At 33.6% G+C, this 17861-nt stretch overlaps 1 protein-coding gene across 2 annotated transcripts in view; it reads right to left on the reverse strand.

Annotated features, from left to right (window-relative positions):
• The window catches only part of FAM126A (family with sequence similarity 126 member A), a 32812-nt gene extending 20760 nt beyond the window's left edge, over positions 1 to 12052 (reverse strand). For both annotated transcript variants that reach the window (XM_015810571.1, XM_015810570.1), the window contains exons 1-6: positions 11984 to 12052; positions 11583 to 11684; positions 7456 to 7635; positions 3417 to 3497; positions 617 to 732; positions 310 to 405 (exon numbers count right to left, since the gene is read on the reverse strand). In XM_015810571.1, the coding sequence (XP_015666057.1) occupies positions 310 to 405; positions 617 to 732; positions 3417 to 3497; positions 7456 to 7635; positions 11583 to 11684; positions 11984 to 12034 (626 nt within the window). In that variant the 5' untranslated portion in view covers positions 12035 to 12052. The remainder of the gene's footprint in view (positions 1 to 309; positions 406 to 616; positions 733 to 3416; positions 3498 to 7455; positions 7636 to 11582; positions 11685 to 11983) is intronic.
• Between the last annotated feature and the right edge of the window lie 5809 nt (positions 12053 to 17861).

Below are 17861 nucleotides of genomic sequence, written 5' to 3' on the forward strand. Positions count from 1 at the left end.
AATTGTTAATGATTTTAAAGTTTCAGGGGATTTTTAAGGATAATTTTAATTGATCGGCCTATTTAAATATTTCTTTTTAATTCGGCTTTTAATTATTGTATTTGTATTGTAGTTTTATGAGGCTGTTAGCCGCCCTGAGTCCCATGAGGAGAAGGGCGGGGTATAAATTAAATTATAAATAAATAAATAAATAAATGTCAAAATTACCTTTTTGTTCTCTCCTATATAGGTTTTTGTTTTTAGTGAAATGTATTCTTATATAATTACAACCTTAGTTTATTATTATCAATCTCTTCAGAAAAAAATTACCTTGAACAAATTTGACATAAAGACTGAAGAGAAACCGCAGGCATATAGCTTAAGGCAGCATTGTATCGCAGCAAAAGGAATGTCAATACTTCAAATCTATAAAAAAAAGGATTATGGTTAATTCAAAAGTGTCATTAATCATGCAAAAAAACCATTTCCTGTTCATTGATCATAGCAACAATATATATAGGCCATGTTTTTAAAACACTGCATTTGTTAAATATTAATTTATGAGAAAATAATAATTTGGAAATGCCCAGATTACTTCTTTAATCTTTATAGTTGAAAACAACATCATGCATTTTACCTGTTTTGAGCTGTCAACATTTCTCTCTGCATATGAGGTCCACTATATACAACCTTGGATAAGCCGTGTTGAGATAAAGCACCCTCAGTAAGAGCCATTGAACCAATACTGGAAGGCTAAACAAAATAGTTTTTTTTCAATATATTGCTTAAGATGGCATTAGTAATTTAAAAGAAAAAGAAAAAGAAAGAAGAAAAAGAAAACAGTAAGCAGTTTATAACATCAATAACTTTTGGCCAGTCATTCTCTCATCCCATATCTTTATTTTAACTGATCATATTTCAAAGCGTGAAAATATCAGTGGAGAAAACTAAATACAACAACAAACAGCTTTCAAATACCTTCAAAGTTGTTCTCTAAGAATATTTTATTCAAATCTATCCTACTTTTTAACTATATTAAATAAATATTCCCCAATTGAGTATATTTGTCCACACAATACAAATATCTTTCTGGGAAGTAATATGGATATAGATTTTTAAAATCTTTGTAAGTAATAAATTATCAATGTATATTTAATTTCAATGAATACAGTGGATATAAAAAGTCTATACATCTCTATTAAAATGCCTGGTTTTTGAGATGTAAAAAAATCAGATCAAGATAAATCATTCAAAATTTTTTCCATCTTTAATATACAATGCATTCAGAAAGTATTCAGATCCTGTTCATTTTTGTCAATTTTGTTATACTGCAGCCTGATCCTATAGTTGTTGAAATTCATTTTTTTCTCATTAATCTACACTCAGTACCCCATAATGACAAAGTGGAGACAGAATTTTAGAAATGTCTGTAAATTTATTAAAAAGAAAAAAACTGAAATATCACATTGGCATAAGTATTCAGACCCTTTGCAACAGCACTTGAAATTTAGCTCAGGTGCCTCCTATTTCTCTTGATCATTGTTGACATGTTTCTACATATTGATTGGAGTTGACCTGTAGTAAATTAAATTGATTGGATAGGATTTGGAAAGGTACACCTCTATATAGAAGGTGACAATGCATACTGTAGCAGAGCAAAAGCCATGAGGTCTAAGGAACTACCTGCAGAACTCACGAGACAGGATTATTGCAAGGCACAGATCTGGGGAAAGCTACAATAAAATTTCTGTTGCACTGAAGGTTCCTAAGAGCACAGTGGCTTCCGTAATTCTCAAATGGAAGACGTTTGGTACAACCAGGACTCTTCCAAGAGCTGATTGCCCAGTCAAACTGAGCAATCGGGGGAGAAGGCTTTAGTAAGAGAGTGACCAAGAATCCGATGGTCACTCTGTCTGAGCTCCAGAGATCCTGTGTGGAGATGGGACAGAGTTTCAGAAGGACAACCACTGATTTGGACTTTATGGCAGAGTGGCTAGATGGAAGCCTCTCCTCAATGCAAAACACATGAAAGTCTCTTTGGAGTTTGCAAAAAAGTACTTGAAGGATTCTCAGACAGTGAGGAAGAAGATTCTCTGGTCTAATGAAATCAAGATTGAACTGTTTGGCCTCAGTTCTAAATATTATGTCTGGAGGAAACCAGGCACTGCTCATCACCTGCCCAATATCATACCAACAGTGAAGTATGGTGGTGACAGCATCATGCTGTGGGGTTGTTTTTGAGTAGCAGGGACTGGGAGACTGGTCAGGATTGAGGGAAAGCTGAATGGAGCAAAGTACAGGGATATCCTCAATGAAAACAGTGTTCAGCACCTCAGACTGAACCGAAGGTTCACTTTTCAAAATGGCAACGATATGAAGCACACAGCCAAGTCAACACAGGAGTGGCTTAGGAACAACTCTGTGAATGTCCTAGAGTGGCCCAGCCAGAGCCCTCACTTGAACCCTACTGAATATCTCTGGAGGGACCTGAAAATGGTTGTCCACTGATGATCGCCATCCAACCTGACTGAGCTTGAGAGGATTTGCAAGGAAGAATGGCAGAAAATCCCCCAATCCAGTATGCAAAGCTTGTCATGTCATACCCAAAAAGACTTGAGGCTGTAATTGCTGCCAAAGGTGTTTCAACAAAGTACTGAGTGAAGGGTTTGAATACTTATGCCAATGCAATATTTCAGTTTTTTCTTTTTAATAAATTTATAAACATTTTTAAACTTCTGTTTTCAGTTTGTCATTATGAGGTACTGAGTGTAGATTAATGAGAAAAAAATGAATTTCAACAACTGTAGGATTAGGCTGCAGCATAACAAAATTGACAAAAGTGAAGGGGGTCTGAATATTTACTGGATGCACTGTAACATACAAACAGTACAATTCAACTGAAAAGCAATCTGAAAACTTTTAGAGGGGAAAATAACAACAAAAAAACTACAACAACTTGCAGTCACATGATCATCATTCAGGTTTTTGTAAACTGGCATGTATTTACAATCATTGTAGCATCCTGAGATCACATGATTGCCATTTCTGATTTTCTCAGGGGGCTTCAAACAAGAAAGTCAATGGGGGGAAGCTGAATTCACTTAACCATAGCAAAAGAAATCATAAAATCAGGCGCAGTCAAATGATGACTCACTGAACAACTGAATTGTTTAGCAGCAGAAGTTCCAGAACCTACCCCCAGAAAGAATTTGTCTCCCCACCCAACTAGAAATGGAAATTATAGTGTAAGTCCCCATATTTTAAAAGATCTATGTGATATGGCCAACTTACTTTGTGGTTCTTTTCTGAAAATGTAAATGCAGCCAAAGAATGCCCACTACTATTTTCGATGACAAAAGGCCAGATTATATTCTTTTAAGGGAGACTAGAACAAAGCTATAAACATTGTATAAAACTAGAATACTTTTAAAACTTACTTCATGATATATTGAAGGTTTAGATAAAGATGGAATTGTAAAGCTTAGGATCCTACTATTCCCCTGTTTGTCAACTATTTCCTATGAGGAAAATAATCAAGTTATTCATATGCATTTCATAAATTGTACACCAACAAAGCGGAACATAAGCTCCCAAATCATGCCATAATGTTTATTATAAGCAAAGATGGAAATTTATGTTATGTCTATAATTACATACATAATTTATATGTAGCAAAATCTAAACGTATTATTTATTTAATCAAATGTACATAATACCCATCTCGTTCACAGAGTGATTGTGAAAACTTAATTCTTTACCTCCAGGCATTTAACTACTGTGCACCCTTTGAGTCATGTATAGTATTTTATTACTTTGTAAGAAATCATTAAAAATCATAAGACAGTAATCTTGTGTGAAATAATATGAAAGAATAGCTGCAATGTGTTTTCATTTATTTATGAAATAAATACTATTAAAATGCTACAAAATATACCACTTAAAATTAGGGATTATTACTTTAAAATGTTTTTGAAAGCAATATATCTAGTTCTATAAGAATAATTTCAGAGACCGTTCATGCATTTAAAAGAGTAACTAAATGCATTAGATTATTAGTATATTCTAATAAAATGCTCTTTAGGTTTTTGGGTGGCATTATTGATATTGCTCTGCCTATTCAGAGCTTATTAATTAAACTCACTGCTCCAGAAACTGGTATTTATTGTTTTCTACCTAGCATTTAATGCAATTGTCTCTTGAATCTCTAGACTTTCTGAAACTTGTTTTCTCTTCTAGATATATATTTACTACACAAAGAATAACTTCATGCATAATAACTTCTGGCCTAAGAAAGCATATAGCCCAATAAAAGTTTCAAGAGAGCTTTTACATTAATAGTAAAGATATTGTTCTAAGTGCAACTAAAAGTTTTGAATCAGCAGTTAAATTTCCTTATTTTTACAGAATCAAAACATTATACATTTAAACTTTATATATGCCAGCAACACTGGTATATGCCAACAAATACTGGTAAAAAGAATTGAATACCTTTAACGCTACTGTCATGGGTGTTTTCAGGACATTATCATAGACAGCATTATATACAATAAACCATAAGTAATTATATTACTACGGTACTAAAGATAATATATTATCACTAGTAATATAATTACTTTTTGTTTATCAGTACAAACTTTGTAACAAAGTACAGAGATAACATTAATTACCAGCAAAGAGGTTCTGTCTCCTACCACTTTGAAAATGAAATTATTGAACTTATACCATATACTACAGCGAATGAAAATGTCAGAGCATACAATGGTATGAATCCATTCTTCCTCATTCATATCTATTAGTAGAAATCATTTATCATTTATATATACCCATCTGCATTCATACCCAGTTTCTGCACATTCAAGCAAAAAGACATATTCTATATACTTGGGAATCCTCCTCCTCTATTTCCAAAGCAAGCATATACATACATACATACATACATGCATACATACATACATACATACACACACACACACACACACACACACACATACATACACATATATATATATATTACACAGAAAAAAAGAAATTTGGATATAAAAATATTTCGCAGTTGCGACTTGAGCCTGCTCTATGCCCCTAGTTGGGGGCGGCAAGGCAAGAGATACTGTAAAAAGAGTAAAACTGCAGTATGCAGTTGAAAATGTCAAGGTGTTCACAATCAGACTGATCTGTCTGAACTCCCTATAATTACTCCCTTGACTCTGCTGGCAAAAGAGGGGAAGAGAACCTGTGGCTCAGTGACTAAATCACTGCCTAGTATGTATAACTTTCCAGGTTCGAATCCCATAAAGGGTATGGCTAACTGATGAAGGCAAAAAAGCCAGAAATGGTCCATCTTAGTCTCCCAAGTTAATTCTTTACTCTTTGTCAGAAAAAAAGAAATTTGGATACATATACATATATATATATACACACATACATCCTATTGTAGCACTGTGCCCATAAATATCCAATTTTCCTCTGAATTCTGTTTTTCACACGACAGAAACATTGATGATTGTGAAAAAAAATCTGCAAAATAAAAAAAGGCAGAAACCTACGTCCAGACTCATTTATTCCAGAATGAAATTGTAGCAAATTTTCTTATATAAACATTCTCATGGACTCTGGACATCTCATAAGCATACTCAACAGTTTCACATATGAACTACGCCACCATTGTCAGAAAATCTTAATGGGTAACCATATAACACAAAGAATAATTAAGAATCAAATTTTTGATACCATCCATTTCAAGCTAATTCTTTCATCCAACTATACTAAAATTGAAAAAAGCAATTAGCATCATTCAACATCATCATGTTCCTATTCCAGATTTTTAATATTTGTCATTCATAAAAAAATATAGTCACTTATACCAATGTCAACATGACCGAAAGTTGCTGTGGTTAAAAGAACCTACAGTGAGGGGAAAAAATTATTTGATCACCTGCTGATTTTGTACGTTTGCCCACTGACAAAGAAATGATCAGTCTATAATTTTAATGGTAAGTTTATTTTAACAGTGAGAGACAGAATAACAACAAAAAAATCCAGAAAAATGCATTTCAAAAAAGGTATACATTGATTTGTATTTTAATGAGTGAAATAAGTATTTGACACTTTTGCAAAACATGACTTAGTACTTGGTGGCAAAGCCCTTGTTGGCAATCACAGAGGTCAGATATTTCTTGTAGTTGGCCACCAGGTTTGCACACATCTCAGATTTTGTCCCACTTCTCTCCAAGTCATTAAGGTTTCACGGCTGACCTTTGGCAGCTCGAACCTTCAGCTCCCTCCACGGATTTTCTATGGGATTAAGGTCTGGAGACTGGCTAGGCTACTCCAGGACCTTAATGTGCTTCTTCTTGAGCCACTCCTTTGTTGCCTTGGCCGTGTGCTTTGGGTCATTGTCATGCTGGGATACTCATCCACGACCCATTTTCAATACCCTGGCTGAGGGAAGGTGGTTCTCACCCAAGATTTGACAGTACATGGCCCCATTCATTGTCCCTTTGATGCGGTGAAGTTGTCCTGTCTCCTTAGCAGAAAAACACCCCCAAAACATAATGTTTCCACTTCCATGTTTGACAGTGGGGATGGTGTTCTTGGAGTCACAGGCAGCATTCCTCCTCCTCCGACATGGTAAGTTGAGTTGATGCCAAAGAGCTTGATTTTGGTCTCATCTGATCATAACACTTTCACCGAACTTTCCTCTGAATCGATATTCATTGGCAAACTTCAGACAGGCCTATACATGTGCTTTCTTCAGCAGGGGAATCTTATGGGTGCTGCAGCATTTCAGTCCTTCACGACATAGTGTGTTACCAATTGTTTTCTTGATGACTATGGTCTCAGCTGCCTTGAGATCATTGACAAGATCCTTCCTTGACACTTATTTTGTGTTTCTTCCATTTGCAAATAATCGCACCAACTGTTGTCACCTTCTCACCAAGCTGCTTGGCAATAGTCTTGTAGCCCATTCCAGCCTTCTGTAGGTCTACAATCTTGTCCTGACATCCTTGGACAGCTCTTTGGTCTTGGCCATGGTGGAGAATTTGGAATCTGATTGCTTCTGTGGACAGGTGTCTTTTATACAGGTAACAAGCTGAGATTAGGAGCACTCCCTTTAAGAGAGTACTCCTAATCTCAGCTCATTACTTGTATAAAAGATACCTGGGAGCCAGAAATCTTGCTGAATGATAGGGGATCAAATACCTATTTTACTCATTAAAATGCAAATCAATTTATAACTTTTTTCTGGATTTTTGTTGTTGTTATTCTGTCTCTCACTGTTAAAATAAACCTACCATTAAAATTATAGAGTGATCATTTCTTTGTCAGTGGGCAAATGTACCAAATAAGCAGGGGATCAAATATTTTTCCCCTCACTGTAATGATATCAAAAAATGAAATGTAATGACATCTAGGGCCTTTTGGGGGATTTAGTAACATAAATTGTTGAATGAATGAATTCTAAGTCTAGATACAAACCAAATTGTAAACTCCTAGTAGAAGTGCTTCTATGCAGCCACTGCTTTGCAGGTCTTTACTAGCAGAAACAGCAAGATAGCACCATATTAATTCTGGAAGGAACTGAAGTGTGAACTGCAAAAGAAGTTCCTCACCACTGCGATAAAATTCAAATAACTGGTGACAGACTGGTTCCAGCAACTGAAAGAAAAAGAAGCATTAAACATTTGGCAATGTTTAAATATTCACTGTAAGATGCATTTTCTCACTACTTCAAAAGATTCCATTTGTTAAGTATTATATTGGTTCCCAGTATTTAGTATGCCTCATTTGTTTATCTTATTCAGCAGATGTAAACTTTGCATAGAAGATGGAAGAAAAAACCCTTTTTAATGTGTGCCTTTAATGTATATTTCACTAGGAATATAGCAAGAGAAGGAATTGGATCCTCATTGCTTAAAATTGTAATAAGTACCATCCTTCCTGAAGACTTTACTTTTTTTGAAAAGATGCACGTTATAATTGTATTCAACTTCAAAACAGCTCAAGATAAAAGCACATCATTTAGAAATTAAGTTTCTAATTTTCATGGCTGTGTAGAGCAATATCAACAAACATTTAAGACCTAAAAGAATATTTTGAGTATATATATTCTATTTTTTTATATTCTATTTTTATAGTTATAAAAAGTTATATTCTATAGTTATATTCTATTTTGTTTACTTTATTATTATTATTTATTTTTCTATATTATCCTTTTTATTAGTTTATAATATAAAATACAAAAATACAAAAGCAAGTAATAGGAAAAAGAGGGGAGGGAAAAGGGAAGAGAAAAGTATAGAAAAGAAGGGAAAAAGAAAGAAAAGGCATTGACTTCTGACTCCCTTTGGTGCAGTAGAATAAGATAGTAACATCAAACCTCACCTTTTTATTTTTACATAATAGTATAAACTAGCCATTCCTATAACAACAGATCTATCTAATCAGTAAAACCCAAAATCAAAGTTTCATTTTTTCCACTTCAAGCACAAAGTCCAGAAGTGGTTTCCAAATAGAAACAAAAGCAATTGTGTTCTTTTCTTTTATCAAAGCAATCAATTTAGCCATCTCTGCTAATTCAATCAGCTTTTGCAACCATTCATCCATTGTGGGGATTGAAGCGTCCTTCCATTTTTGTGCATAAAGTAATTTTGCTGTTGTCAACATATATAATATCAAACTTCCAAAAAAGATTTCCAAGTCTTTTTCCCTTACACCCAAAAGAAAGGTTTGATTTTATATTTATATTCACTTTAAGAATCTTCTGTATTAGAATATGAATCCTACTCAAATATTTCTTTGCTTTATCACATGCCCACCATAAGTAATAGAGTCCCTTCTTTACATTTGCATTTCCAGTATTCATTTGAAGTACCTTTATATACTCTTGATAACTTATCTGGTGTTAAATATCAATCATACATCATCTTGCTCAATAGTAGTAACTGTGAGAGGGATCTCGGAGTCCTAGTGGACAATCACCTAAATATGAGCCAGCAGTGTGCTGCAGCTGCCCAAAAAGCCAACACAGTGCTAGGCTGCATTAACAGAGGGATAGAATCAAGATCACGTGAACTGTTAATACCACTTTACAATGCCTTGGTAAGGCCACACTTGGAATACTGCATCCAGTTTTGGTCACCGCAATGTAAAAAAGATGTTGAGACTCTAGAAAAGAGTACAGAGAAGAGCAACAAAGATGATTAGGGGACTGGAGGCTAAAACATATAAGGAACAGTTGGTGGAATTGGGTATATCTAGTTTAATGAAGAGAAGGACGAGGGGGACATGATAGCAGTGTTTCAATATCTCAGGAGCTGCCACAAAGAAGAGGGAGTCAAGCTATTTTCCAAGGCACCTGAAGGCAGGACAAGAAGCAATGGGTGGAAACTAAGCAAGGAGAGAAGCAACCTAGAACTAAGGAGAAACTTCCTGACAGTTAGAACAATTAACCAGTGGAACAACCTGCCTCCAGAAGCAGTGAATGCTCCAACATTGTAGGTTTTTAAGAAGAGACTGGACAGCCATTTGTCCAAAATGGTATAGGGTTTCCTGCCTGAGCAGGGGGTTGGACTAGATGACCTCCAAGGTCCCTTCCAACTTTATTATTATTATTATTATTATTATTATTATTATTATTATTATTATTATTATTATTATTATTATTATTATTTATAAAAATTTAAATTGTGATTTAATGTAAATTTTAATTTTGTTCGCATATTCTCCCATTATTATTATTATTATTATTATTATTATTATTATTATTATATTATATTATATTAATTATATTAATTATATTATATTATATTATATTAATTATATTATTATATTTATTATATTATATTATATTATATTATATTATATTATATTATATTATATTATATTATATTATATTATATTATATTATATTATATTATATTATTATATTATATTATTATATTATATTATATTATATTATATTATATTATTATATTATATTATATTATATTATATTATATTATATTATATTATATTATATTATATTATATTATATTATATTATATTATATTATATTATATTATATTATATTATATTATATTATATTATTATATTATAATATATTATATTATATTATTATATTTATTATATTATATTATATTATCCAAAGTTCCTTGCCCACTGAATCATTAAATGCTTTACATATTCACTTTCCAAATTCAAATTCAATGTTTTATAGTCCTTAGCAATGGTATGTTCATCACTACCACTCTGTAGGATTTCCAATTCATTTTTAACAAAGTCAAACCCATTGCTCTTTTTGTCTCATCTTTCTTTCATTTGTAGATATGTAAACCAGTGGCAGACATGTCCTTGTGATTCTAGTTCTTCCTTAAACTTGAGGATAGGATTACCAAAATTAAAACATATTATTTTACCATAAGTCCACCAGTCCAGCTTTGCCACTATTTCTTTTCTTTAAAAAAACTTTCAAAGAGGCATCTTCATAAAAAAACTTGTTTTATATTTATTCTAAACTCTTAGAATGGCACATCAAACAAAGTGATTGTTGAAATCAACATTTACTTTAACCTTGTCATCCCATAAATAACTGTGCCATACAAATCTGAATTCATTCATGACCTTCTAAATAAATGAAATAGCCTCTTCTCTTTTAGCCAGACTAAACAACAAGAACTGAAATACAGTTTCAAATCTGGTAAACTCAAACCGCCTATTTCCTTAATATCTTGCAGTACTTTATATTTAATTCTTGGTTTTTCCCTTGCCATATAAACTTAGAAATATTCATCTGCCATTGTTTAAATTGAGTATCAGTTGCAAGTACTGGTAACGTCTGAAACAAAAAAAGTATCTTTGGCAAGACATTCATCTTAATTACAGAAATTCTACCCAATAATGATAAAGGCAGTTTATCCCATCTTAATAAGTCCTTTTTAATATCATTCCAGAGAGGCACATAATTATTTTGAAACAGTTTGTATTTGTATTTGACAATACAACCCCCAAATATTTCACCTTTTCCTCAATCCTAAACCAGACTTTTTAGTCAATATATCTCAATCCTGTGAGGTCATATTCTTAATAAACATTGTTGGTATCTATTTGTTTATTTTAAAATCTGTTAAAACCTCAAACTCATTTAACTGCCTCATCAAATATTCTATATTATTTTTAGGTCTTGTAAGAATACAACCAAATCATCAGAGAATGCCCTCAATTTATAAACTTCCTTTTTGATATTTATACCTGTTATTTTCTCATCTTGCCTGATACCTCTGTTCAAAACTTCCAACACCAAAATAAACAAAGGGACATCTTTGTCTTGCACCCTTTTGAATTTCACATGAATTGGTTAAATCACCATTAATAACAATTTTTGCTTGCTGTGATATATAAACAGCTTTGACTCCTTGAATAAAATTCTCTCCAAACTCCATTTCTTCCAGCACTTTAAACATAAAAGTCTAATTTAGATTGTCAAAGGCCTTCTCTGCATCTAAGAATATTAAAGCTATTTTTTTTACTTCTTGTCATCATGTTACTACGCAATTTATTCAATATTTGCCCCAACTCCAATAATTAATTAATTAATATCTACATACCTCATTTTGTAGATCTTGAATAACTTTATATAAAGATGAAACCAAGGAAATCTTGTCTTTCAAATTTTTAGCATAACTTGCTATAGATGTTTCTGGTACTGTCTAACAAAAACCATTTAAGATATACAGTTTAATAGATCATTTCACAGATACCATTCTAATTTTTTTAAAAGTCTGTTAAATATACCACTATATCAAACACTGATCAAGCAGGTACATTCAAAAATCTTACCAGCATTGGCAAGAGGGTAATGGCCCTCTTCTATTACCACTTTTGGAAAGTAGATTAGTATTAATTCTAAAATTCTATATTGTAATCTCTAAGAAAAAATAAGAATATGTATTTTATAATTCACTTGTTCAGTTTCAAATTTTCTTATAAATCAAGACTCATGGATTACCTTGAATTCTGATAACCATTCTTCTACGATCCCTGTATCCACATCCAACATATTGGAATGTATTCTTAATCTTCAGCCTTAAATTGTGGGGCATAAAAAATATGTGTCAATTTTCTAATATGTTTTTCCTACAAACTGGGACTACCCCAGCAAGATTTCTCAATTTTTATTTTTTATTATTTATTATACAGAACTGCACTTGCCCTTTGAATTGATGTAGAAAAGAAAGCAGAACCAGAACAGAAACTGAACTGATAATTTTTCCTTTCAATTCAATAGCAAATAAGAGAGCGGCTCTAAGGGCCAATTCCAAGATTTAGACATTGTAGCCAACGGAACTGAACTGTAGCTATATAGTATTACAATAAAAGCACTCATTCTGTTCCTATACACTACATAAGTTGTGAATGCAACTTCTTTCTCATATTAGATGCTACAATATTATATAGCCAAGTAGGACACACCTAAGTTCACTAATGACCAGTGATTCCTAAGTCTGAGCCAATTTTCTAACAGTTACGTGCACAGAAAGGTAACAATATTTATTCACAAACATAGTCCCTAATGTAATTACTAATGTTAATTAGTAATTACAAATGTAAATTTTATTAATACTATATTAATAATCCGAATCTTAAGCAGTGTATTACCGTATATAATTACATTTCAAGTATTCATTCATTACTAAGAAAATTAGAACTTCTGCTAACAATGCTATATCTATTCTTTTCTATGCATGTCAGTATGTTGAAATGATCACAGGCTGCATTCAAATGCATCTACAAACAGCGTTATGTTATCCACATTCATAAAGTATTAAATTAAATAACATGAGGAATGCTGGTTTAATCTACAATAGTCAAGAATCATGAGAAGTCTGGTAGCCCCTTGTCAGACTAAAAAATTTATTAAAAGTATTATGTTCAGTTTATGAAGCCTCAGACATTTAATAAAATTTTTAGTCTGAAAAGATGCTTCCATACTAGATAAATATGAGGAAGAACAAATTAACAATAGCAGAGTAGGCCCACTCATATTCAGAAGAGACACATTAGGAAAGCAAGAATGAGACTCAAGAATGAGACATCCATACATGTAGCCCTCAACTTATGAAAATTGTTATTATAAGTCACGGCGGTCATTAAGCAAAGCAATTACATGATCACTTTGTTTAATGACCACAATCCTGCTCTCCGAGCTGCAGGAAGGCCTGCACTATAGCACTTCTCCAGCTAACAATGGACTATGTCAGGCCTCTCAGGGTCTCCCTGACCTTCTGAGGCATAATTTCCTACCTTGCTGGGTCTTACACTTTTGGGCTTCTTTCTTCTCCAACAAGTCTTGCTCCGCTTACCTTTTCCAAAAGTTATGTTTCCTAAGGAGAAGCAGCCAATTTGCCACACAACATTCCCATACAGAGGCCACTTAGTGCCATTCCAGAGCAAGCGCATTTTCAGGAGTGGCCACAATTCTCAAATTGAATTTGAAGCTGTTTCTAAAATGGCACCATGTGATTTCTGTATAGGAAGGTTGTGTGGTGCATCAGCTACTTCTTCTTGGAAAAGACAATCTTTGGAAGAAGTAAGTGGAGCGAGATATGATGGGGCAGGAGACACACAAGGATGTGGTGTGAAGTAGCCCAAGGGACTCAGAAAGACAGGATGCGGAGAAGATAGGCAGGTGAGGACAGCCGCAGCATCTCTGTGGTCAGTTGTAAGGACAGGCAGATTGCTAAGCATCAAATATTGTTCAGGTGACTATGGGGGCACTGCAGTGGCTGTAACCTTGGGTACAGATTATGAATCCTTTTGTTCAGGACCATCACAATTTCAGACAATGGTGGAAATGAATGGGCTAAATCAAGGACCACCTGTTATAATTTTCCGCAATTATCTGCTGTTAGACAATTCATACCACTGATATAATTATTTTCAGAATGCAGGTAAGAGAAGCATTCTTCAAATATATATACAATTTCTTGGTTAGTGAGAACAGATGTTGTTTGACCAAAACATATTAACTTGTCTGTACACTGAAACACTGAATTTGGAGTAATCAGATCATCATATATAATCACTGTAATCCATGTTTGCAGAGAACACTTTAAAGAGAAAATATGGGGTCTTGTGCAATAGTCCATACATAAAATAAGTTACTGAAAAATCCACTTCAAAATAACATTAGAATATCAAAATTTCATTAAGCGTCATCAGAATTGCCGAATCTTAGGAGATTTCTGCAGTTAGGTTTCAGAAATTTGTAAAAATTATTTTTAATAAGTTAATAAATGAAGGTCAAGTTTTATGAACATTAAAATACATCTGCTGTATGTTGATGGATGTAGGCATAGAGCTTAACAGGTTTGTGGGACTCTTTTCTCTATTTCTATCAATAGGACGCCAATTAATCATGAGCAGGGATAACATGTTATTTCCACAAATCCAGGGTACATTATCTTGAGCTGTCAAGACCGTACAGAAACGAAGAGGTTTTTTTTCCCTAGAGTGTATTTATAACTACAGAGAACAAGTGACTCATTTAAGAACATTTAACAGTGTAGTCTTCAGAATGCCTTTTCTATTAAGTAACTATTTGATGGAAATTGAAACAATTTAAACTTCCTAAGTATTTTTTTAAAATGTTATTGAGTATTCCCTACTGTCTCTTACTTGAAGCAAAGGCACAGGTTAAAAAGTACAAGGTAATTCTGAAAACTAGAGTGCATTTTTTTCTATCAAGAGAAAAATATTATCAAAAGGACCACATATAACTTGTTTATGAATTACAAACAAGAATTAAAAGCAAAGCTTAAATTTTAAGGTTTAAATTTTAAGTTAAGCATAAGAGAACACCTGTCTGATCTTGATGAATATAAATTACTGGGACCTGATGGGTGACATCCCAGAATTCTGAAGGAACTGCAGATGTTATCTCAGAACCATTGTACCATATCTTTAAAAATCTAGAGCACGAGGGAAGAACCAGAGGATTGGAAAAGAGCTGATGTGGTTCCCATTTTCAAAAAAAGGAGGGGGGAAACAGACCCAGAAAACTAAAGACCAATCAGCCTAACATCAATACCTGGGAAGATACTGGAAAAAATAATCAAAAAACAAATCTATGAACGTCTAAAAACAAAGTTATATCTAGTGGCCAGCACAGGTTTGTTAAAAACATATCATGCCAAATCAATATTATTTCATTCTTTGATAAAGTGACTAAATTAGTAGACCAGCGAAATGCTGTGGACATAGTATATTTAGATTTCAGCAAGGCATTCAACAAAGTAGACCGTAACATTCTTCTTGGTAATCTATAAAAATGTGGGATAGACAGCATCATCACCAGATGGATTTGTAACTGGCTAACAAACCGTACTCAACGAGTAGTCCTTAATGGTACTACATCTAAATGGAGGGAAGTAAGCAGTGTGGTACCACAAGGTTCTGTCTTAGGCCCAGTACTCTTCAATATCTTCATAAATGACCTAGATGAGGGAATATTAGGGGAACTCATCACATTTGCAGATGACACTAATCTGGCAGGATTAGCCTACACACCAGAAGCTCAGGATCCAAAAAGACTTGAGCAATGTGCCCGATCCAACAACATGAATTTTAATATGGAGAAAAGCAAGGTTTTATACTTAGGCAGGAAAAACCAAAGGTACAAGTACAAATTAGATGAAACCTGGCTTAAAACAATAACTGTGAGGGGGACCTTGGAGTCCTAGTGGACAATCACTTAAACATGAGTCAGCAACGTGTGTCAGAAACCAAAAAACATAATACAATCCTTGGTTATATAAACAGAGGCATAGAATCAAAATCACGTGAAGTATTAGTACCACTTTATAAAGCTTTGGTAAGCCCACACCTGGAATACTACATCCAGTTTTGATCACCACATCACAAAAAAGATGTTAAGACTGGGAAAAGTGCAAAGAAGAGCAACTAAGATGACTAAGGGTCTGGAGACAAAACATATGAAAAACAGTTGTAGGAATTGGGTATGGCCAGTCGAGAGAAAAGAAGGACTAAGGATGATATGATAGCAATATTCCTGTATTTGAGGGGCTACCACAAAGAAGAGGGGATAAACTTATTTTCCAAAGCATCAGAAGGCAAGACAAGAAACAATGGATGGAAACTAATCAAGGAGAGAGAAACTTGGAATTAAGGAGAAACTTTATAACAGTGAGGACAATTAACCAGTGGAATAGCTTGCCTTCAGAAGTTGTGGATGCCCCATTGTTGGAGGCTTTTAAGAAGAGACCCAACAACCACTTGTCTAAATGGCATAGGGTCTCTGCTTAAGCAGGGAGTTTGACTAGTAGATCTCCAAGGTCCCTTCCAGCTCTATTCTGAATGATTAACAAGGCTTTCACAATGATCTTATGATGTCAATTTAAATTTTTTGATGTCAATTTTTTTGACATATTTCTTTCATTATACCAAATATGTAAACTAATTCAGAAAATCAGAAAACCTATGCAATTTCATATTTCACACCAGTGGACGTTACTTCATACTACATACTATTCTATACCTAATCAAGATAAATAAATCAATTCTTTCATAAGATCATAAACTAATCTCACAAATTCTAACTTATACATTTCAGAAGAGCACAATTTTTTTTGAAACTTTCTTAAACAGTTGATTTAATTAAAAAAAATGACGTGGTCAACTTCGTGTCACTGTGCATTTTAGAATATATAGCAGAAAGAACTGCAGTCTCTTTTGCTGATATCTTCCTCTTCTGCCACAGTTTGTCTTTAATAATGAGTTGTGGTGTCCTGAGTTTTGGTGTGGTGTGTATTCTCTTTCATGAGACAGGTGGATTTTCTTTTACTGTTTTATTCTGGATATCACCAAACTAATTTTAAAAAAATCTTTTAGGGCCAATCATTGTAACAGTGTTACAAGGGTTTACAGAAAGGCCATCAAGTCTGGGCTACAAAACTCCTGATAACTACTACATGTTTACAGAATTCACTTGGTCCTGGTTTTTTTTCAACCTTGAACCTATAGTTTCAGAAAAACCATAGTTCTCTCTAGATAAAACTATATGTTAAAAACAAGTATAATTCTCTGATCACCCCAGCCCCTTCTAGCTAATGTTATCTCGTTATGCTTAATGGTCCAGACATGACAAATGATACTAGCATAACCAAGAAAGTAGCAGAGAGGGATTAACATTATCAGATGGTTTCCTAAATTGGTCAGTTCTGAGAAAAGTGCACTTTCCATCTCTGCTGCATGCTCTCAGAAAAGGTAACTAAACTCTTTTTAATTCAAGTTTTGATCTACAAACTTAGTGTGAAGGAAAAGTAAGGAATGGCAGCAATTATATGCTATTTGCCCAGCAAAAATTATCAAAACAATTGCATTTCTGGGGCAAACAAGTATTTTTGGGTATTGATAGTACATAAGTCAAACAAAGCTTCACAGTTTCTCACAACAAAGATGGCTGGGATACTATAATTTCCTAAAGGATTGAAAAAGCTTTTTGAAAACAATGGGTAAAAAACTGTGATACAATAACCAAGAGTTGGTGCCCACTTGCTTCCTTTCTGCTTGTGTTCTGTACAAACTAATGAAGAGCATCTGCATTCCAAGAGCAGTCTGGGTTCCAAGGCTGTTTTGGAATAGCTATTCTAAAATGTTGTCACTCTGCCACTACCCAGAAGGAAAAGTTCAAACTTTGGAAAGTTAAGTTGTCTCAAGCTAACCTGAGGTGATATTTAAACCTTCTTCCACAGTTACTGATTGGATTATATGTTTATTTATTTTATTAGGTTTACATGCTATTTCAGTTGTTACCAATTCTTGATTTTTGTTGTACTTCTTACTATGAGTTGCTATGAATTGTTCAT

This window comes from Protobothrops mucrosquamatus, unplaced genomic scaffold, assembly GCF_001527695.2.
Source record: "Protobothrops mucrosquamatus isolate PMUCROS unplaced genomic scaffold, P.Mucros_1.0 scaffold12, whole genome shotgun sequence".
NCBI lineage: Eukaryota > Metazoa > Chordata > Lepidosauria > Squamata > Viperidae > Protobothrops > Protobothrops mucrosquamatus.